This window comes from Saimiri boliviensis, chromosome 6 (assembly GCF_048565385.1).
Source record: "Saimiri boliviensis isolate mSaiBol1 chromosome 6, mSaiBol1.pri, whole genome shotgun sequence".
In the NCBI taxonomy this organism is placed as follows: Eukaryota; Metazoa; Chordata; class Mammalia; order Primates; family Cebidae; genus Saimiri; species Saimiri boliviensis.
The window spans coordinates 60203359-60225708 of record NC_133454.1 but is presented as its reverse complement, the minus strand read 5'-3'; the positions used below and the strand labels follow the sequence as shown (position 1 = coordinate 60225708).

Genomic DNA, 22350 nt, shown 5'->3' with positions numbered 1-22350 from the left:
CAGGCCAGTCTGGGCTGGATTTTTGTGATCTCAGGAGGAAGAATCAGTACTCCACATATACATCCGTTTCTCTGTATTTTTTCTTTTCTTTTTTTTTTTTAGCTTCCTGGTAAAATTCCTTTTGAAAACATTCCAACCCTGTTTGCCAGACTGAAGGGAAAAGAGAGATTTGTACACACATATGTCAAAGGGGCAGATGAGGTCAGGGTCTGGACCTGGAGGGCAGCCACCAAGCCCAGAGAGTCCAGAGAAGTCACTGAGTTGAGGGTAGAGCAAGCAAGAAGGAACAAAACCTCAGGTCACCAGTGAGTACTCGGGATGCGGGGCAGCAGGTGACAAGGACCGCAGCATTCAACACCAAAGCAGTCTTAACAGTTCTGCACCCATCAACCCCGTCTCATCTGGGCCTACCAAGAGGTGCCCATCTGCACCTACCCTCTGTGATGGAGTCAGAGGGTTTGAAGAAGCATGTTCTTCCTTCTTGCCTGGGGTTTCTCCCATAAACTCCTCTTTCTTTGAGTTTTTCCAGATAATTGTTTGTGAGAGGTGTATTTCCTTGTGGGAAAGTAGACAAACCCCAGAGGTGGGCACTAAAGAAGGGCCTGGTCGATCTTCCAAAAGTGGAACATGTGTCTTATTACTGGGCAACTGGAAAGTCTCTACGGTTGTTTAACTCCGGGACAGTGGGCTTCTTACTCCTTTAGGAAGCAGGACAGGTCAGTCACCACCTAGCGTTTGTTTGTTTGTTTGCGATAGAGTCTCAGTCTGTCACCCAGGATGGAGTACGGTGGCACAATAGCTCACTGTAACCTCCAATACCTGGGTTCAGACAATCCTACTGCGTCAGCTTCCCAAGTAGCTAGGATCACAGGTGCACACAACTGTACCTGGCTTATTTATTTATTTATTGCATGTGTGTGGACACAAAGTCTTGCTAGATTGCCCAGGCTGGCCTCAAACTCCTGGGCTCAAGTGATCCTCCTGCTTCAGCCTCCTAAAGTGCTGGGATTACAGGTGTGAGCCATTGTGCCTGGCCTAACTTAGTGCTTTTGACAGAGTGGAAAGGGAAGCAGAAGCTACCAGTGTGTGTTCATATACAGGCCCCTGCAGTCCCCTTCTTCCCAACCTTCTGCACAGAACCAGACAAACAGGGCCCCGGGCTCTGATCAGACTCTTTTTATTGTTTTCTTTTGGCCTTCTCAGCCAATTGAAATAATGGATAACAGTGGGCTTCAGAAACCCCACTCATCACTGCTGGGAGGGAAGAGACGTGCCTATTTCCCTTCCCCGTGGCACTCCTGACATTCTCAATGCCCCAGCAAGGGTCATCTTGGTTCCTAGGGACAGAGAGAGAGAGATGCCATTTCCTGGCCCAGGGCAAAAAAGTCCAGGAGGGGCTCAGGCATTCTCCTAACCCAGTTCTCCTACGGAGGAGAGCCCAGGCTCCTCTATTATGTGTCATCTTGTCCTCAGCCCTCATTTCTTTTGTTGTTTGTTTGTTGTTTGAGACTGGGTCTCATTCTGTAGCCCAGGCTGGAAAGCAGTGGTGTGATCATGGCTCACTGTAGCCTTGACCTCCCAGGCTCACCTGATCCTCTCATCTCAAGCCTCTGAGTAGCTGGGACTACAGGAGCATGCCACCATCAGCTAATTTTGTATTTTGTGTAGAAATGGGATTTCAGCATGTCGCCCAGGCTAGTCTTGAACTCCTGAGCTCAAGGGATCTGCCTGCCTCGGTCTCCCAAAGTGCTGGGATTACAGGTGTGAGCCGCAACGCCCAGCCCCCTTGTCACTTCTACAGGGTTCCTCCCTCCCCCTCACTCTCTCGATCCCCTCTTTTTGACACTCCTCCACAAGTCTTTCCTACCTTCCTATTTTCCATCACCCCTTGCTTGGTCCACCCTTCCCTAGTCCTCTGCCCTCATTTCTTTTTTTTTCTTTTTTTTTTTTCTTTTTTTTTTTTCTTTTTTTTTTTTTTTGAGGCAGTGTCTCACTCTGTCACCAGGCTGGAGTGCAGTGGCAAGATCTCAGGTCCCTGCAACCTCCGTCTCCCAGATTCAAGGGAGTCCCTTGCCTCAGCCTCCCAAGTAGCTGGGACTGCAGGCATGCACCATACCCGGCTAATTTTTTGTGTTTTAGTAGAGACGAGGTTTCACCGTGTTAGCCAAGATGGTCTCAATCTTCTGACCTCGTGATCCACCTGCCTCCACCTCCCAAAGTGCTGGGATTACAGGCATGAGCCACTGCACCTGGCCACTAATCTCATTCTTCTGCAATCTGTAGCCCCTACCTCTCTGCGTTTCTGTCCAGGCCTTTGGCTCTGGCTCCGGCTCCGACTCTGGCTCCGGCCAGGGCCCCGGGAGCCCCTAGAGCTGCTGGAGCCCCTGGAAGAGTTGCTGCCGGCAGTGGAACAGGTGCTGGTGCCCTGGCTTCGGGACAGGAAGTTTGGTCTGCTGTATAGGAGCCAGGCCTCTTCTGCAGCACAAGAGGGAAGGCAGCCAGGTGCAGGCAGGGAGTAGAACTTCCCTGTCATCCACCCTACTGCCCTGACCACAAGCCCAGAGCTGGAAGAAGACGAAGGGCAGGCACCGGGCTTAGCCAGCCTGGGGCTGAGGGGCAGCAGAGTGTCCAGCACATGGCCTTGACATAACAGGTGCTCAGAAAACTGTGAGGGTGCTTCCAAGCAGAGGGAGACTTGTGGGGAGTAGGGACAGCGCACCTAGACCCCACTCCTCTCATCTGGGCTTCCGTCCTGGGAATGGACACAATTTGGGACCTCAGGGGATTGTGCTCAGAGAGAACTATAGAGACAGGAGAGTTTGATGTGGATCAAATGCATGAATGTAACTAAAGGGAAGGCTGAGCTGTCTGCCCTACTATCAGCCCTGGGTCCCAAGACTTACCATCTCCTGTGGCAGCAGCCCCTCTGCCTGCCCTGGCCCTGCTTACCATCTGGGCGGGGCCCCCGCTGGGCCGCCAGGGGCACTGCTGGCACCACTCTCCTCTCCCCACTGCGCTCCCGCTCCAGGGAGGACATGCTGCCTGCTGCCCTCAGCCCTAGGGCCCAGCTTGATTCTTCCTCTGGCGGCGGCAAGGGTGGTGGGGGCAAGTCTGGGGAGGGAGCTGTTTTCAGCAGAGTCTCCTGCTGCTCCTGTCACTAATCTTTCTCTCACCTGCATTCCCTGGCACCAGGAGGCTACCAATGAACAGCCCACGATTGGGGTTTACCTGCTCCCTCCTCCAGCCCCCAGAGTGTACTCTTGGTTTCCTGCCTGTCCCCCCACCACTACTGTCACCATCTCCCGGGCGCATGTCCCCTCACCCCCAGGACTGTTCTCCCTCCTGTAGGGAAGAGCCTTGGGTTTCTTCCGGATTCGAGTACGGGGTCCTTGAAGTGGGGGAGTCATCTCCCCATGCCCCTGCCAGGTTCTGCCTGTAGAGTTAGGAGACAAGAAGAGGAATGGGTAAGGGCAAAGATCAGGAAAGGGGTCTAAGGGTGAAGGGAAAGCAAGCACTGGGGGCAGGGGGGTAAAAAGGAGGTTGTACAGACTCACCTGGGGCACTGCTGGCTGTGCTAGGGGCAGGGCTGGGGCTGAGGTGCGACGAGGCTGCAGGGCCAGCACCTGAGCCAGCAGGCCTCCCTTCATGGTTCCCCAGCATGGGCTGGGATACACTGAGAGGGGAAGTTGGCCCAAGGGGCACCCTCCTGCAATGACATGAGGCCTCAGCAACTGTTCCTTCTACAAAAACCAAGTGCTGATTATGTGCCAGGCACTGCACTAGACACTCAGCCTAACAGATAAACAAGACACAACCCATCTGCGCATAAGTCTTCCCAAGCTAGAGAAGCATGAGGAGAGCCATATCTGAAGTGTCTCGGGAAGCTTGCAGACCACTCCAGCGAGGGGCAGTTTGATGGGCATGAGAGATCTTGCCAGCCTCCATATTCCTGCCCCCTGGAAATTACACTTCCACCTGACACAGCCCTGAGACCTCTGTACCCCAGGTCCATCCATCCGTCGGTCCATCTATCCATCCACCCATCCACCCATCCACCCATCCATCCATCCACCCATTCAGTCATCCGCTGAGTAGATATGTATAGAGGGCTTGCTTGCAATGAGTGAGGTCCTATATACCTCCCTACCTGGGCATCTGATGGAGATGGGGCATGTCAGTGGGGGGCTGGGGAGGGTCAGGAGGCGAGGGGGTAAGAGTGGCTGTGGACTGCTGTCCATAGGAGGGTGTGGGAGAGGGAGTTTCCCTTCGGGATGGAGTGACCAGGCACCCTCCACTAGAGCTGGGCTCTGTCAGGTGGCTTCTCTCAGATGTCGGCGGGCACCACTCCTCTTGCTCTGAGCTGGGGGCAAAGAGGCAGGAGAAAAGGGAAGGGCTGAGTTGCTTCCACACCTTCCCTTTGGCCTTCCTGCTGTCCCCTTCCTCCCTCTGCCTGTGTCTCTGCACCCTCCAGGAGCCCCTGGTCTGGCCGTAGGTGTGTGGGCCTCGAAGCAGGGAGCATCCTACCTGCCCTCCAGCTCCTCCTCAGGTCCCTCTAGGCAGCTCAGTTCACAGGAAGGGGGAGGTGGGGGCAGGGCTTCTGGCCAGTTCAGAGAGGGCATCTGCACAGGTTTCCCCAGAAGCTTCACTTTGCCTCCCCTGGCTCCTGAAGAGAATAGGATGGGGACACCCAGAGAACAGGCAGGAAAGAGCCAGAGAAGAGATGGGTCAGAAGTGCTGGGCTAGGTGCCAGTGGGTCAGAGAGGAGGATCCTCTTTGGGGATACCCTACCCTGGTCAGGGCTAAACGGGGTTTCAGGAGTTGGACTCATACCACTGTCCCCCTGGCTCCACTCTGGAGGAGCGTATTGGCTCCAGGGGCCCAGATCCCCGGAGGGATGTTGAGGGAAGCCCCCATGGAAGGTCTGCAGCTCCTCCCCTGCTGGGTCAATGGTGCTGTAGACAGGACCCTCTCCAGGGGCGGCCGTGCCCCGGGCGGTCTGAGCCAGATACAGGGAGATTCCTGCTTCTGCAGAGGAGAAAGAAGCGAGGCCCGGGGCCAGAGACAGAAAAACAGAGGACAACAATGGAGGGCCAAATAAGATCCCACGAGATCAACTTCTTCCCCAACACAAGCCTTACATCCTAAACCAGGGTGGAGGCAGGTCAGAGAGGCTCCCCCAGCTCACAATCCCAGAGATTGACCAACCTCAGAGAGACCAGGCTCCTGGGCACCCTTCAGTTTGCCCCAGTAGATAGGGAGAGGCGCACTGAAGCCAGGTGAGGGAATGAGAACTCCTCACCATTGTAATATCTGTCTTCCGGGTCAGGATTGCTGGGGCAGCAGCTTCCTCTGGGTTCCTGGGCCGAGGGGCTTCGAGACGGGTGGGGCCACGAATCTGCCAGCCATGGGTAGGGGGCGGGGCCGAGGCCCATGGGTGGTCTGAGGGAGAGCAGGTGGGAGTTGTGGACGGAGAGCCTGAAGTGGCCATCAAAGGAAGGGAGGTGGCGATATTCGGGAGCCGCAGGACAGTGGCGGTGGTGTTGGGGTGGGAGGTGGCCATGCTCCCCCCACCTGGGGCGGTAGCGGGGCGGAAGAAGGCCTGTTGGTGGAGGTCATCCTGGGGGGATGGGCTAAGAGAATTACCTGGAACTGGCTCCAGAGAGGCCCTCCGAGTGCGGGAAGGACACTGAAGAAGATGAGGAGGAGAATGAGTGATAGAAGGGCCTGTCCTGGGGGGGATCTGAACCTCACTAGGGCAGAGATGGCTTACCTGCCGGTGTGTAGGCAAAAGAGGCTTCCAGAAAGGAACCCGTGGGAGAAAAAAGAGGGGAAATGAGAAGGGTCAGAAATACCCCTATACTTGTCCACTCCTCGGCCCCGGTCCCAGTTCCACCACTCAGGCTGCACCCTGGACCGATTTCATCAGAATTTCTGGGGGATGGGATTCAGGTATAGACATTTTTCTCAAGCTCCCCAGGTGATTCCTATGTACAGCCAACCAGGATTGAAAACCACTGACCTCAGACACCTCAGAATCTCTCCAGAGACGTCCCTTACTAGGGAGTAGCAAAACTCAGGTCGCCTCCTGTCAGCGGGCCCCGCCTTTCCATCCAGACCCTGCCTCACAATTTACTGCCTGGGATCCTGGCCACACCCCCTCTCGCCAGGCCCCGCCCCCGCCCAGGGAGTGGGCTTTCGGTCCTGGAACTTGCCCCGAAATCGCCGGGCCTCCTCGCCGCGTCTTAGAGGCCAACGTCACCCGTCTCCCCAGATCCAGATCCCGCCCCGTCTTGGCCCGCCCCTCTCCCCAATCTTGGCAGCTCCTCGCGCCGTCCCGCGTATCCCGCCCCTACCCGAGAAACTGAACTTCAGATGCCACCCCTTCCTCCCCACCCGGTCCTCACTCGCCGGCGGCACAGCCCCTGCCCCTCCCCACGGCCGCCTGGCTCCGCCCAGGCTCCGTCCGCTCCGAGGCCGGGCGCTCACCCGCGTAGTGGCTGAGCTCTTTGCGCTGTTTCCTGCGCCGGTAGAGGGCGGCGCAGAGCCCGAGCAGCAGCGCCCCGCAGGCGGCACCACTGCCCGCGACGAAGGCGGGCTCCCGCAGCACCCTCGCCAGCCGCTCCGCCAGCCCCGCGCCCACCTCCAGCTCGGGCTCCAGGTCCGGGGGAAACGCTGTGGGGGTTAGAGAGATGAGGGGAGGAGGGGTGCGAAACCCTGGAACTGGGAAAGGGTCATTCCCGACCCCGCAGGCACAGCTACCCCAATAGGGGTCTTGCCCCGCCCCCGCCAAGATCCCCAGTGGTGCGGTTTCGAGCGGACTCACGCAGCTGCACCAGCACCGGGGCACTGGCCACGCCCACGCCAGCGCTGGTGGCCGCCGCTACTAGGGTTCGATAGAGGAGACCGGGCACCAGTCCTCGGAGCATCGCGGAGCGTGCCCAGCCTGCTGCAGACCGATTGAGGTGGAAGCGGCTCTCATTGCCCAGGCACCAGATCTGGGGAGGCCGAGTCCCGGATTTAGAGTCAGAAGTGAGATTCTTAGCCTCACGGGAAACTTAAGGCTCCAATGGTAGAGGAGCCTTAGACAGATGTAATTCGACCTGGAAGCAATACTCAGAAACTTCTCTCCACTCCCCTAAACTCACCCCCAGCCCTAAAGCCGGACCTATAAAGGATTTCCTCTACCCTAATTCTAGCCACTAGGTCCTCCCTCTCCCTCTTGGCTGGCCCTCCCATCCAGTCCCTTCGCAATCCCTGTACCTGGTATTCCGTGATGACCCCATTTTGCTGGGAGGGGAGTGGAGGTTCCCAGGACACAGTGATACTGCTGTTGCCATCACCCCCCAAGGCCACCGCCACTCCCTGGGGGGGGCCACTGGGGGCTGGGCCAGGGTGGAGCATGGTGAGAAGGACACAAATAGTCATTGCAAGCTGCCCCTCCTGTCTCAACATTCCCCTCCCTGTTCTAACATCTTAGGGAACTGAGAGGCATTTCTCCTTCCCACCCACTTGCCCTGCTCTCCTGCAAATTTTCATCGCCCCTCCATCTCCACCCCCACCCCTTCTTCCCTCTTGTCCATCCATCTGTTTGGTGGCCCTCCTTACCTTCCTCAGGAATGCTCCTGGTCACAGAGAGGCTTTCAGCCCCCAACCCCTCCTGGCCTTGGGCTTGCACCTTGATCTGGATTTGGGCCCCTGGAGGAAGCCCTCTTAGCACAGTACTTTGTTGGCTGGGGGACTGTAGGTCCAGCATTGTCCAGCTTCCTCCGTCAGGGCCCACTACCCTCCAATACACCCGGAAACCTTGCACCAGCTGGACTGGGCCATCCACCTGTGGGAGACAGGGCAAGGCACACCAGAAGGGGAGGCTGGGGCCACACACGCTCTCCAGGACCAGCCCCTCGTCCTCTCATGCCATTCCGCAGCCAGTCACCTGCCACTCTCCCATACTCACTCTTGGAGGCCCTCATGTACCTCATTATCATCCCCACCCTGAAGCTCTTCCCCATACACACTCACAGTCCAGGACACCTGCAGGGTTCGGGGTCCCAGGACGATTGGCTCCTGCATGCGCACAGCCACTTCAGCCAGTCCCTGCTGGCCTCTCCATGGGTCCTCCACTGGCCTAGAGGGGCTGCTGTCTGTTGGCCAAAGAACCCACTCAGCAGAGGCTGCCAGGGCTAGGGAGATGGGACTGAGAGTGTGCTCATGTCCTACCTCCCCTGCTCCACTTAGTACTCCAGAGCACACCCACAGTCAGGAGGGGGCTGGCCAGGGAAATAGCTTCCAGACATGGGCCCAGTGTCCAGCTAGCATAACTACACATGCATCCTTTAAAGGCCCAGCCCCTCATCTCTAACAGGCTCAGAAGTCAGAAGCTGCTAAAATGAATGAATACCTCTCTCTCTTTCCTTCTTCCCTCCTCCCCTTTCCCTGCCTTCTTCCTCCCTTGTCTCTTCTATGAGAAAGGCAAACATGTTCTCCTATTCCAGGCCAGGGCACCAGTATAGACCTGGCATAGCAGGAAAGAACTTTATGAACAGCCGTGGTATCATGGTTTTGGGGGGAGGGATGCTCTGTGATGTACGTTTCATGCCCGTGAGCCCAGGGACTCTGACCTTACCCTGTGTACGGACAGGCTCAGAGACGGGGCTGGGCTCACTGAGGCCCCAGGATCCCACTGCTCGAACCAGAAACAGGTAGATGGTATTGGGCTGCAGACCACTGACTGTGTGTGTCTCCAGCTGCACGCTATCTGCCACAGTATGCCACGTGTTGCCAGCTGCTTGGCTACAACAGGAAGGAGATGACAGGGTTGTCTAAGCCAGGAACTCCCAACCTGTCTACTCCATGTCATCTGCTCTCTGTGGACCACCATTATGTCTTTGCCTTGGGAGAGGGTATTGGAGAACCCCACCTCACTATAGCAAAGACTCTCAGGGCATAGGATCCCCTCCTTTTAACTCTCCAGGTTGACATTCAAAACTTTCTCCATACCTGAAGGCCTCTATCACATAGGACGTGACTGCAGCCCCAGTCTGTGGGTTGTGCTTCCAGGTCAGGGTAATGCTGTTCTTGGTGATCTCAGTGACCACTGGCTGAGAGGGAGGCCCCGGAGGGGCACTGGGTTCTGTAGAGGGGTCTGGTGATACTCCCCAATCTTCTGCAGTGGGAGATAATCTTTAAGTAGAAGGATAGGGAAAGGATGATCCTAGTGTAACCTGTCTCCTTCCCAGGGGAGATGTGGAGCTCTGAGCAGTGGTGATGGTCAGAGTGGGCGATAGCATACCAACCCCTACTCACATCTGCCTCCTGTGGGCACCACTACTGTCCTCCTCATCCTTACCACCATGACCATGGCATTTTGAGATAAAAAGTTAATCCCGGAGTTTGAGGAGGTATTGACTACTTTTCAAAGCAGGTTTGGAGGAAGGTGTTATCAAAACAAAAGAACAAAGAAAAAGCTCACCCCGAATCTTAAGCCCACCACTCCATGTGGCTTCCCCTAGGGAACTCCTGGCCACACAGCTGTAGAAGCCCATGTCCATCTCCTGTAAGAGAGGGCAGAGCACTGGCAAACTGGGAGTGGAGTAAGGTCCAGCGAGGGGGTGGAGGCGGGTAGCAGAAGGATGGGAAGACATTGGACAGTAGGAGCTCTGAGATGACAGAGGGGCAAAGATGGGGTTACAGGCCCAGTGGGTACTTACTTGTGTAGGGAACGTGGAGAAAGCAGCCATTCTCAGTTACTAGGGCCCCAAGGGTGACACTCACCTGCACGTTGGCGATGTACAGGGTACCGTTGGCCATTGGCTTTAAGTGGAGGTCATCCCCCTGCAACCACTGCCCATCCTTCTTCCACTGGACACTAGGTTGAGGGTTACCAGTCACTCTGCATGGCAGCCACACAGAGGAGCCAAGCACCAGCGTCTGATTGGCTGGTCCCTGGAGGATGACAGGAGGCAACCCATCCAAGGAGGCTGAGAAAGGAAGAACTTGTGCACCTCAGGGGAGGTCAGGCAGCCAGCCACTTGTCCTTATTCTCTGCTCCTTCGCCCTCCCTCCCCCACCCCCTGAAACTTCCGGTGATCAGAGGGGGCTTTGAGAATCATGTGAAGTTTCTGCCCAGGACCAGCCATCTATTAGTGGTTTCTGCGGCTGGTTTCCAAACTTCAAGGACATGTCTCAAGAACACATCCCTCCTCTCGCAGACATCGTATTTAGACTCCAAGAGAAGCACATCACTTTAGGCCATTATTTCCTTCCGAGCCATGGATCCAGATCTATCTCCGTGGGCACGTACCTCCTTTTACCTCCAGCAGGGCCTTGGCCAGGATGCTGCCAGCCACACTGACAGCCTGGCACACGTAGTACCCCGCATCCCCACGCTGCACCGCAGTGATGTTGAGTTGGCCTCTTGGAGAGACTGAGAAGCGCCCCGTCGGCTGAAGTGATTGACTGGGGAAAAGCAGGACCTGGGGACAGAGCAAGGAACCAGGGTAGGGAATGAGCAGGCAGCTGGCCAGGGGGAGGTTCTCGTTCCTGTCCATCTCAAAATCCAGAGAATTTCTAAGATTCTGGTTCATCTCTGTCTCCAGCAATGATGTGAACTTAGGCAAAGTAGTTAAGTTTATTCACAATCAGGGAATGTTATTAGACAGTTTCAGAGTCTATTTCCCAACTCTGTGACTTCCTAGTTGGGAAACCCTGAACAAGCTATTTAACCTGTCTGAGCCCAAATTTCCTCAAATTTGACTCTTAGAGGATAGTTATAAAGATCACATGAAGTAATCATATGAAAGTCTTTTAACACTTTGTGGTAAACACATTCATCTTCTTCCTGGCTTTAACAGCTTTCATTAGATTAGGTAGGGAAGCAGGTTTGGGTCTCAGGATAAATGGCACCATGCTGAGACCCTGACTAATACTTGTTCCACCTCCTACTAACCATCACTGCTTTTATTCATGTGAGAATCTAATTAGAATGCAACAGTTCCAGGTGCTAGAAAAGATGTTAAAAAAAATTGTGGCTGTGGATTTGGAATGAGGTAGCAGGTTGCCAGGTTTTCCAGCAGAGTGGAGCTAATAATACTTATTTTATTTTACTGATCCTGTCTCCAGTAGCAAAATTCTCACCCTTCCTTTAGAGAGAGTTATTTATGTTGCAACTTCAGTTAATGTTCATTCCACTTCTGGATTCTGAGATTTGTTTGCAAGGTTCAAAAGGGATGACTGTGAGCGCTCCCTTGTGAAAGTCCCTTGCGGCTATCATAAATAGAAGAGCAAGTAATTTTCTAGCCTGAGCAGCTTTGGTTCAATACTGTGTCCAGAGCAGTGTATGTCCAAAGCCAAAGCCCAAGGGGTCTAAGGGAGGTGAAATAAATTGAGTTTGCTACATCTTCATGATAGGCTTGCCCAAAACAGATTCTCTAAGAAACTTACCATCCAGGACTGTTCTCTACCACCTAAATGTATTATTATCATTTATTAAAAAGTGTCCCAGTGTGTTCCAGGCCTTTTATATTCATTATCTTATTTAATCCTCTCAAATAATCTGCAAGGGTTTCTGGGGTCTCCCAAAGATAAAACAGAAGCCCCAGAGAGAAGTTTGCAGAATGCAGAGGAAGGGAGGTTGAGCCGCAGAGGAAGGCTGATGGGAAGCTCCTTGAAGATGACCACCCACCTGACTCCCCTCCTTCTGCCAGAAGATGGCAGGTGGGGGGTTTCCTTTGGTCTCGCACTGGAAAGCCACGCTGTCTCCAGGAGCTGCCATCTGGTCCTGGGGCTGGGTCACCAACTGGGGTGGGACTGGGAAGGGAAAGTGAGATAAAGGAACAGAGAGTCAGAGGAACTAGGAAGGGAGCAGGAGAGAGAAGCTCCAGCTTAGCTTAAGTGTACCTTGAGCTAAGATATCTATCTCTTCCTGCTCAGCCTGTTTAGCGTTCTCCTCCCACTCCTTGCAGAAGCCTCAGGTATCCCACTGACATGTCCTGCTCTGCCCTTTCTCCCCCAGTCTCCTGCCAGCCATCTTCCTTCTTCCCTCCTACCATCCCTGCTGCAGGCAGCCCTCAGTATAGCCCTCACCATGAACACTGAGGGAGCCAGATGCTTCAGCGCGGCCCACACTGTTCTCCGCCACACAGGTGTACGTTCCCTCATCTTCGGCACTCACATGCCCAATCCAAAGGCTGTGGTCACTCCGGATCTCATACCTGCTCCACTCCCCACCCCAGGCTGGGTTGGCTACAGCTACAGACCCCTTCTCTCTCCCCCAGGAAAGTCACCAGGGTCAGGGTACATAAAGAGAGGCAGGACCCAGCAGGGGCAGAAGCTGGTCACCCATGGACCCATCAGTGGATGTGGGGAACTGGATAGGACTGGGGCCACAGGCTCTAGGGAACAGACTTCTCTGTGCTCTCAAGTGAGAATGTGCCTGCTTTCCAGTTTTCTAGGGCAGAATAGTCTCTTGATCAGGTTGGGTTATCCTACAGGCAGAAGGAGGCCTCTCACCTGCCTGTGGGTAGTTCCCCATCCTCCTTGCGCCAGCTTAGACGAGGTGGGGGATCCCCCTTCACCTCACATAGGAAATTCACAGGCACATCAGCCAGGACCACCTGATTCACTGGTCTGCGCAGGAATGAGGGACGCTCTATGGAATGGTAGTGAATGAACAGTCAGGGTGTCTGCACAGCTGCTTACTCTCCAGGCCACCTGCTCCCATAACTTCAAAATTCCCTGTGCCTACCCAGTACCACGACTTTAGCTGGTACACTCTCCCTTTCTCCCGCCATGTTGGAGGCCACGCACACATACATCCCTGCATCGCTCTTGAGTGTATGTGACATCATCAGCTTCCCTCCACGGATCTGCAGAGTAATAATGGCAACTTTGGTCCTTTTCAGCTATCACGGCATACATATATATATAAGTATCTATGGTGTATATGTGTGTATATGCATATGTATAAAGTTTATTTGATCCTCACACCAAGCTAATAAAGACCAAGGACGTTGACCCACATATCAGATGGGGAGCTCCTGGAGCATCATGCCCCACTCCCCCCCCCTTTTAATATCAATTCCATGTTCCTTATCCCTTACTGTATAGCTGACTCTTAATCTCTGGTCAGCTAATGCCCTGATCTCAATCTCCAGCCTTGTCACCTCCAAGACCCTTAGATCCAGGCCTTCCTGAGCCTTTGAGCCTGCTCCCAGACCCCCTACCTTATGGTCCCTCCCCTCGTGGGGTCCAGAGCCATAATCCTGCCCCTCACCGTGATCCTTCCCTCCTCTTCCTTGAGTCTTGCACCGTCCTTCCTCCAGGACACGGAAGGCTCCGGGTGGCCGCGAGGAGGCACGCATTCCAGTACTGCTGGCTCCCCCACTGCCACCACCACGTTCCCAGGAGACTGCCGGAAATCATCTCGGAGGACTGGGGGGCGGGGGGATAAGCAGGGTGTAGAGTGACATAACTGGCTGAGGACACAGGACAGTGTTCTCTTGGGAAGGGGTTGACCACCGCAGACCGGAATTCGTTCCCAGACGGGAAAATACCAGCCTGGAGTCAGATCCAGTTCCTTCTCTGGCCATGGTGTGGGCATTAGAGAGCAAAGGTCGCGATCTCAAAGGAGGATGCTGAGTGGGCTGAGGTCCCTGGGGCTGGTTCTGGTTCTGGTTCTGATTGCCCGGTGCCCTTCCACCTTTCCCGGGCTCTGGAAGCAACCAGCTGACCATCAACTGACTCTCACCTGCCACTTCCAGCGAGGCGTTTCTGCTCGCTGCTGCCCCCAGGTAGTTGCGAGCCACACAAGTGTAGATGCCTTCGTCCGGCCGCGCGCGGCGCCCGTGCACGATGCGCGGGAAGAAGAGGGCGCCGCTGGGCAGCAGCAGGCGGTGCGCGCGCGGGTCCTCGTGCACAGTGGCCACACGCGCTCCGTTCTTGTACCACTCAATGTTGGGTCGGGGCCGGCCCTCCGCGCGGCATGGTAACGTGGCGGGCTCGCCTCGAGAGACCAGCAGATCTGGCGGCTGCTCCACAATGCGGGGCATAGCGTCCTCCGGTTCCACCCTTGACCCTGGGGGCAGGGGGTGGTGCAGAGCGTTCAGACCGGGAAACTGGGGAAAGATTGAGGCTCCAGAGGGAAAGAGAATCCTCTGGTCGTCCCATCTCCTATGCTTCTCTGCTGGAGCTCAGTCCTCACCTGCCTACCCTCTCCCTCTGCAGGCTCCAATATCTCCTTATTGGCAGACGTCCCACGTTCTTGGTCTCAAAAGAAGATGCCTACAGACAGGCGAGTTAGTAGAGGAATCAGGACACAAACTTCTAGGCTGGCTTTCTGGATTACCTAAAGACCTGCACCTCCTCTCCTGCCAAGTTTAAGCGGAAGTGGCTGAACCACCGCTTGGCGAGTAGACCGCTCCCCAGCCTCCTGCCCTTTCCCACCTGCACTGGTTCACAGATGTCTGTGCTCAGTAAAGGACCATCAACCGTGCACTGGAGCCAACAACTGGTTCTCGACCTCTGCAAGGTCCCGGCCCAGTAAAATTCGGACGGAATGTGGATCTGCCTGGGATCCCTTATGAAAAGGAAGATGTGAGTGATAGGGCCGGGACTAGAAGGGGTTGTCAACCTGGATTCTATGAGTCGGCACAAAGTCCTTCTTAGTGACATCACGGATAATCATGCTTCATTTCAGGGGTCCTGTGAAGTCACAGGAACTGAACGCAAATAGCAGTAGAAATGTTAGTAAAGCTCCTTTTCCTGGCAGGCGCTTAGTTTCCAATGGGTTATTCTGATTGATGTTCTTCTACTTTCCCTGTTCACTCGGATCAGTTCATCCACATATTCTGTCTCGCCTGTCGCTTGGCCTGCAAATTGCGGCCTGTTTCACCTTCTGCAGCACTGTTTTGGATCCCAGAGCCTCTCAGCGCCTCCGCCCCGCTCCAGCCAACAAAAGTGGATTTGTAACCCGTGGCGGCCAGTAGGTGCCACTGCAGCCTTGAATAATCTGGTGTCAAATAACCAGGGACCACTTCAAGCTTCTGTTCTGGCCCCTGTCCCTTAGCCCTATCCCCGCCCCTCCTACCCTGTTCCAAAATCTTCAGGAACCTCCCACTTCCAGCCCAGGTGTGAGGTTGGGTTTCATTTCCAGCCCCTCCTCTATGAAGATCCGTTGTAGACAAAGCTGGACCGGCTGGCCTGTGCTGGCGCTGTCCTGCGGATTTTATTTTAATTGCCTGGAGTCAAGAAGATCGATTTCTGTCCCACTTGGGAGAGTGATTTTCTCCATATCCTCCCTTCTAAATGGAAATCTCTGCTTTTCACCAGTCTCTTCTCCTCCATCTCATCCCACTCCCAATTTTGGAACACCCCGTGGTGAGCAACACTGGAGTGACTGAGAGCTCAGGTGTTGGTGTTGAATTAGCCAGGTCTGGAATCTCTGACTTTGACCCTTCGTAGCTGTGAGAACCTGGGCACATTACTTAACTTCTCTGTGTCTTCGTTTCTTTATTTGTGATGTGGGAGTAACGATAGGGTTGCTATAAGACCAATGTATGTAAAGCACGTGGGGGATAAATGTCACTACTCGGCCATTAAGGGCTTGTGTTCCCCAGCATATGCACCTGATCTTGGCTCCTACAGTCGCTACCTGAAACGGATTCTACCAGGCCCCAATATTCTTGTTTTCCCTTGCTATAGCCCTCAGGCGGAATGGAAGTAAACTTTGATCTGTTATCGCTACGTTTTGCTTCATGATGCTTTTGTGACCGTTAGGGCACCATTCACTCTATAAATGCGCTTTCTCAGCGGCAAAATTTGTCTGCCAACACCTTCCTTACATACCCCACTTAGTTTTCGAGCTTAGGTGAGACAACGTGTGGTGAAAACACTCTGTAAACGCGCTAGGTGAGCAGAAACGGGACTCTGCTGTGTGCCAGCGAAAAGGGGTCTGTGCTTAACCTCCTGGGAATCTAGAAGGGTCAAGAGGTTGGCGAATCGGGCTCATCTCCCATCGTCTTTCTCCCCACTCCTTCCATACGGACCACACCCTTCTGGCCGGCCCTTTCCCCCTAATTCCTGTAGACACAGCTGCAGGCGCCCTTTCCCTGGAATTTCCCCCCGCCATTCCCGGTCTCAGGAGATGCTTAGACTGCAGCCTAATGAATAGCTGACGGCCATGCTAATGAGGCTCTGGGGCTCCTCCCTCAGCACCTGATGTGTCCCACACATAAACACAAACAAATTGCTCTGGGCTTCTTTCTCTCCGCCTTCGAGTCCCCAGCACAGTGCTCGTCACTAATCTCGAGTGGGTCGAGGCGGAGGGATGGGGACCGCGTGCACCTGGAAGGGACCGCAGGCGAAGGCGTACGGGAAAGCGAAGGTTCCCGACGCGGCCTGCAGGGGGCGCGCTCCGGCCTCTCCGCAGGCTCCGGGCTGCGGACTCCCGCAGCTTCCCGGCTGCGCTAGGGGAGAGCGCGCTGTCCCCGTCATTTATTAATCACCCTAATTAGCGGTAACGACCTCGCCGCCAGCTCCGCCCGCCCGCCGCAGCTCTGCCAGGGTGGGCCGGCTGAGAGTCCTGCCGCTGAAAGACAAACTTCTAAGTTTTCTTAAAATGATCGTCGCTCCTGTCCCCTCCGTAGCAAACACATTCAGCATTTTGGCTTTTTCTGGTCCTAAGTGAGTTCTTGGGAAACTTCAGGTTCCGACGACCTGCTGCCTGGGTGGGCCACCGAGTGACCCCGCTTGGCCGAGGCGGGCGGGCGACCATGCCCGCACCTCTGCCCTCCCTGCGCTGGGCCCCGGCCTGTCTTCGATCGGACTTCCTGCCCATCACCAGCCACGGTTCTTCTCACCTTGGGCGGGCGGGAGTTTTTTTGGGGGTGGGGGGTGGGGCGGTGTAAAAAGACTCGGTAGCCCTCTTCTCCCAAGCCCTGGACCTCCCGCGGGTACCCTCACTCAGGTGCTGGAAGCTCCAAATTATCCCTTAGCCCCCACGACCCAGGGAGGCTCTGGGAGGCGCAGCTCAATCCTGTGCCTCGGGACAGGAGCGCTTCTCCCTCCCTTCCACGCGGCCCTCTCACCTCACCCCCATCCCAGGATCCCTTATCCCCCAGAGGCAGGGTCTCACCGTTGAGAGGATCCCCGGGGGGCAGCAGGGTGTGGTTGAGCGCCGCCACAGAGGAGTTGAAGCCCAAGAGCAGCTCGCTGGAGTTGGAGATGTCCCCGGCCAGAGAGTCCGCGAACAAGTTCATCTGCAGCAGCGTTTTCAGCAAGTAGCGCAACATGGCTCGACTCAGCCGGGATCGGGGCGGGGGGCTCGGGGCCCAGCCCCTGGGTCTGAGACCCGTGGGCTGGGAGCCGTAAGCCCCTCCACAGCCTCTGCGCGCTGCCGCAGCCACGGTGCCGCTCTCCTGCCGGCACGCCTGGGTACGATCGGTGCCTCCTCGTGCCCTCCTCCTTCCCTCGTCCTTCTCTCCACCCCCCAGTGCTGGAGTCTCCTGGGAGCTGGGCAGGCGGAAAGCAGGTGCCACGCCGATCACGGCGTAATTAAGGGATTAATCCGCCTCCCTCTGCCCTCCCATTTCCACCCCTACCGTCACTATCCCGGCAGGAGACCGGAGTAGAGTAGCGCGCGAGTTGGAGTCCCCGCCCCGCACCCCGAGCCCCGCGTTCAGTTCTGGAGGCGGCGAGAGGTTTTCCCTTCTTTCTCGAAGCACCCAAGATGAGGGATGAGGCTCTGTCGCACCAACTTTAGGACTTTAGAAATCTGTCCTCTCTTTTCCCGAACCTTATGGAAACTGAGGCAAAGCGCAAGCAATGCTCCTTGTTGCCAAAGCTCTGCCTTCCATTCCCTCCCAAGTATCGGGGTTTGCGACGGAAGCGCAGGAGACTGGGGTGGTTTGCAGCAAGAGTTGGGAGTAGGAAGAGAATTCCATGACGGGTCCACCTCTCTGCCCTCTGTCCTCTGGTCTGAAGCCGGGAGGCCACGGGATGGAGCGGCGCGCCCTGACCAGGGAGTCCTGCTCCAAACGCCCTAATCTAGGAGTTCGCGTAGCGGGCTGAAAGCTCAGGGAAAGCCAGGCAACTCTCACTGGGTTGAATACTTTTACACTACTCTGCTTTGACATTTTTTATCAAATGTTTTACGTTTCCTAGGAGACTGAAGTGGAACCAAGGATTCTAGGACAAAAACAAAGAGAATAAGAGAATAATATTATTTTTGCAAAAGCATGTGGAATTGATACAAAATTCTTGCAAAGCTGTTCAAATCTGCGAACAGTCGTCCTTACTGGGGGGCGAGAAGAAAGCCATGCGTCCCCACTCCCACCTCCCACTTCCAGTCCGCGTCTGCTTCTGACTTTGCTGGAGTTCTTTCTACTTGAAGACCCCCCCCCACGTCCCCACCCTGGCAAACACACTTTCTTATACAAGAGCTGGCTTTGGGGTGTCAGGGAAAGAGAGAGGCCCGGGCGTTCCTAATCTGAGGTAAGGCCCTGCTGATTGGAGAGTGAGTGCCCGAGTTCTGGCTCAGCCTTCAGGCTCTGGGATGAGACAACCCACTTGGGGTGATTGCTTCTGACCCCAGTGGGGTTGAGATCGGAGGGGTGGGTGCTATACAGTGGCAGACTTGGGAGTAAGCAGAATCAAGAATCGGAGTATTTCAGGCATAGCTTGCTCAAGGGAACGGGAGACGTTGTCAAGGTGGGGGGGGGGGGTTGTTCCAAGCCTCCTTCCTCAGTCCAGGCACCTGGCTGTGAGCCTCCAGCTATGGGTGTTTAGGTGCCTTCCAACCCCAGCAGCTCTGGGCGGGATATAGAAAGGCTGAAAACACTAGGTGTGGGGGAGGGGTAGGTGGGAGGTGGAGGAAGGGCGGATGGCCCAGCGCGGGGCAGCGCGCTGGGAGCTGTCGTCTTCAGCACCTCATCTGCAGGTGCCTGACTAGGGCCCTGGAGCCCCCACGGAACACACAAATCCGAGCAGATCCTGGGGCTGAGGACTGGGGTGGGTAGGAGACAGGCTAGAGTCACGTCCTTTCAAAAGCAAGAAGATACTAAGTGATTTGAGGCCCTCCCTTCTTCGCTCCAGAGTTGGGTGGTATTCAGGTAAGAGAGAAGCTAAGGCATATATTTCCCACTCGAAATCTTTCAGGAATGACCAACACAGAAGTGGGTTCTAATCCTATATTTGCCAAGTACAAGATGTCGCCGCTTTGGATCTCAGGTTTCTCATCTGTTAAGGAGGAATTAAAGTACTTGATCTACTCTGACCCGTGAGATTCGAAGCTGGGGCGGGGGCCTTTGCTCCACCCGCTGCTGACCGAGGTCACCTGGGTTCCATCACACCAGAAGCTGAACCGGAATTGAAACCCTGAGTCCTGGCACCAGGCCCTGCTCTGGGGCGGAGGGGCCCAGAAACCCTCCCACCATCCGGCTCCTGCCCGGTCCTAATCCCCTGATTTGCTCCCGACTGGCCTCTCAGCAAACACAGGGCCCGCCAGCGTCTAGGGGCTTGTCACCCTGTTAGCGGATTTGTTCCCGGAGACGGCGCAGTTAATTGGTCCTTTATGTGGGGATCAGGGCATATTTGCTCAGGGTTCCCTGAGCGGAGGCGCAGCTCAGCCCGTGGGCAAGGCTGCTTCACAATCCCTGCCATGTGGGTTTGGAGGCTGGACAAATAAGGGAGCCACTCTCCTTTCCAGGAATCTGCTGTCTCTCCTACACCTCACCCTATCTGGGTTCTCTCTAATTTTCTCTCTCCTTTTCTTGTTTCTCTCTTTCCTGCTCTCCTCTTTTCTGCTCTTTCCTTCTTTGTACTTCTCTGTATCTTGATGATATTCTTTTTTAAAAATCAAACTCAGACCTAAGCCAAGAGGGCTGAGTTCTCCCAACTGGGAGTGTCAGAGAATAAATACCTCCCAACCACAGCCTAAGCTCCCTTCCTTTTCCTCCCCACTCTCCGGTGTCCCTAGGGCCCGGGTCTGGACAGAGAGGAGCAGAGAGTAGGCAGAGAAGACCCAGCAGAAGTCGCACCTCCCAGCTGTTCAGCTACCCTCTCCCCACCTTCCCTTCTTTACTGAGGGTCAGACAGGCAGCCTAGAAGCTGTCCCTGTCCCTGTCCACATCCAGCTTCTCTCCTGGCTACACCATAAGCAATTCTGGAAGGAGTTTGCCTCCTACTAGTCTCCTCATTGCCTGCTCTACTCTCTGAAAATTACCAAGACAACTCTTTGTCCTTTCGCTGGAGTGGGTAAGCAACTCATTTCCTACGTCCATTTCCTTACTGCAAGCGCCCTGCAAGCGCCCGTACACCACCTAAAACACTGAACAGGTAGCCTGCGATTGGCAGAGCCTCAGCCGGGGTCCAGTCCAGTGACTTCAAAAATTCCACCTTAAGCTGGAGAAAGAGTCAAAGCTGAGTTTAGAGCCCCTCCCTTCTACCACCTCAGGAAACTACTTCTTTCCCAGAGTTTTACCAATAATACACACAGTCCAGACTTTAGGGAGGTTAAAAAAAAAAAAAAAAAAAAAAACCCAGGTTTCGAAGGAGGGTTGGCAGAAAGAAAAGAGAATAGCAGGAAGCAGGGAAGTTAAGGTGAGTTGAATTTGTAGAGTTAGGGGCTAAGTTTGTTCTGATAAGGTTGTAGCGTCTGATGGGAAGAAGTGTGTGTGTGTGTTTGTATGTGTGTGTGTGCATGCACGCACCCATGTGTGTCTATATGTGGGTTCACAGGTAGAGAGCCCTGGGCCAGGAGCTGATGAGGTAATATGGAAGATGAGTATTTCTTCCCCAGGCTGATATTTTGGGTTAGTGGATTTGCAGAGGAACACAGGAAATGGGAAGGACAAGTGATTATGAGTAAGGCAGAAACCCTAAACAGGAGTGGTGTTTTGGGCATCATAAGGCTCTAAAGGAACTCTCCATTCCACGCCCCCGCTGGGATGTGTGTATATGTGTGTGTGTGTATGTGCTCGAGCACGTGCATACACATGCTAGGGGAAAGAATAGCTACCCCAGGCTAACTTCCTTGGCCTAGTGCCAGCATATCGGCCAGAGAATGTGGCTGGGAATTTTCAGTGGCCAAGCTGGGGCCGTATGGGGAGGCTTCTTGGTGGTCTAAAGCCTGCACGCCAGCTGGTAGTGGATGGAGCTGCTGGCATGTAATTGCCCAAGAAGGCAGTCCAAGGACAACCCCCCCATTGCTACCACTGCCTCTCCCCAGTGCGCACACACACTGTCCAGTCCATTTGCATATCCCCAGAGCCTGTAGCCTCCCATCACTCTCTGCCTGGACCCCTTCCCAGGGCATTACTACATACTGAGTGTGAATGTGTGTGTGTGTGTGTGTGTGTGTGTGTGTGTGTGTGTTTGTGCTGGGAGGGGGACAAGGAAATAACATCTGCCCCTTACCCCCTCTAGGGTATCCCTGCGAATGGCCCAGCAGGGCTGCTGGCTTCAGAGTGATGATGCCAGGGGGCAGTGACCTAGCCAGCAGGGGCCAGAGAACCAAACAGGAGGGGGAATCAGAGAGCAAAGAGCAGGCACCCAGCTGGAAAGCAGACAGCAGGAGCCTGCCCCCGGCAGGAGCAGGAGCGGGAGTGTGTTGGCCCAACCCCTGTAGCTGCTGAGATAATAAGCCAAGGCCCCTGCGTGAGAGTACGCCTTTCCCCACAGGGTTCCGGAGGAGGAGGCTGCGGGGAGACACTTTGCAACACATTCTACCAAGTCTGGAAATCTGGAGGCAACTGGGCAGAAACGTCCACATCCCAATACAGATACAACAAACGCCAGGGAGAACAAGAGCTTTCTTGGTTCTCTTTATAAAAAGATACAGAGCAAGCTTCCGTAAATATATGTTTGGTGACTATACCTGATTACATAGTTAGTCCTCACAACTGCCCCTGCAGAGCCCACTGGCCTTCTCTGTCTCTCCTTTTGCATGACAGCTGCTGTGAGAAAGTACCAAAAACTAGGTGGCCTAAAACAACAGAAACGTATCCTCTCACAGGCTAAAAGCCTGAAACCAAGGTGTCAGCTTCATGCTTTCCCTGAAAGCTCCAAGGGAGGATCCGTTCTTGCCTCCTCCACTGTCTGCTGATTCCCAGCAGCGCTTGGCCCTCCTCGTCTTGCAGTTTCATCACTCCATCACTGCTTCTGTCTTGTCACGGCCTTCTTCCCTGGGTGTGTGTCTCAGTGTTCCGTAGTTCTTCTTATAAGGTCCCCAGTCACTGGATTAAGGTCCATTTTAATTCAGCATGACCTCACCCTAACTAATTACATCCGCAAAACACCTCGTTTTCAAATAAGGTCACATTTTGAAGTTTTGGCTGGGTAGGAATTTTTTTAAAGGGG

The 22350-nt window shown here is 54.9% G+C and overlaps 1 protein-coding gene across 3 annotated transcripts; it reads right to left on the bottom strand.

Moving 5' to 3' along the window:
- Positions 1-1161: 1161 nt before the first annotated feature.
- ROBO3 (roundabout guidance receptor 3) lies at positions 1162-17680 on the bottom strand. 3 transcript variants are annotated; one of them, XM_003923553.4, is made up of 28 exons: positions 17129-17680; positions 13745-14071; positions 13271-13428; positions 12743-12863; positions 12508-12646; positions 12082-12209; positions 11681-11805; positions 10301-10472; positions 9772-9977; positions 9470-9551; positions 8998-9163; positions 8624-8790; positions 8020-8141; positions 7606-7831; positions 7261-7382; positions 6824-6995; positions 6487-6672; positions 5771-5794; positions 5644-5686; positions 5300-5439; positions 4831-5025; positions 4525-4663; positions 4148-4360; positions 3555-3706; positions 3323-3433; positions 2950-3111; positions 2291-2475; positions 1162-1337 (listed from the first exon to the last, which is right to left on the bottom strand). In XM_003923553.4, exons 1-28 carry the CDS (start codon positions 17283-17285, stop codon positions 1326-1328), a joined length of 4152 nt encoding a protein of 1383 aa, XP_003923602.2. In that variant the 5' UTR covers positions 17286-17680; the 3' UTR covers positions 1162-1325. The 3 variants fall into 3 exon arrangements, with proteins under 3 accessions (XP_003923602.2, XP_039327328.2, XP_074256880.1); XM_039471394.2 differs by lacking the exons at positions 12082-12209; positions 12743-12863; positions 13271-13428; positions 13745-14071; positions 17129-17680 and having other exon boundaries at positions 12508-12610; XM_074400779.1 differs by lacking the exons at positions 6487-6672; positions 6824-6995; positions 7261-7382; ... (12 more) ...; positions 13745-14071; positions 17129-17680 and adding an exon at positions 6354-6478.
- Positions 17681-22350: the final 4670 nt, after the last annotated feature.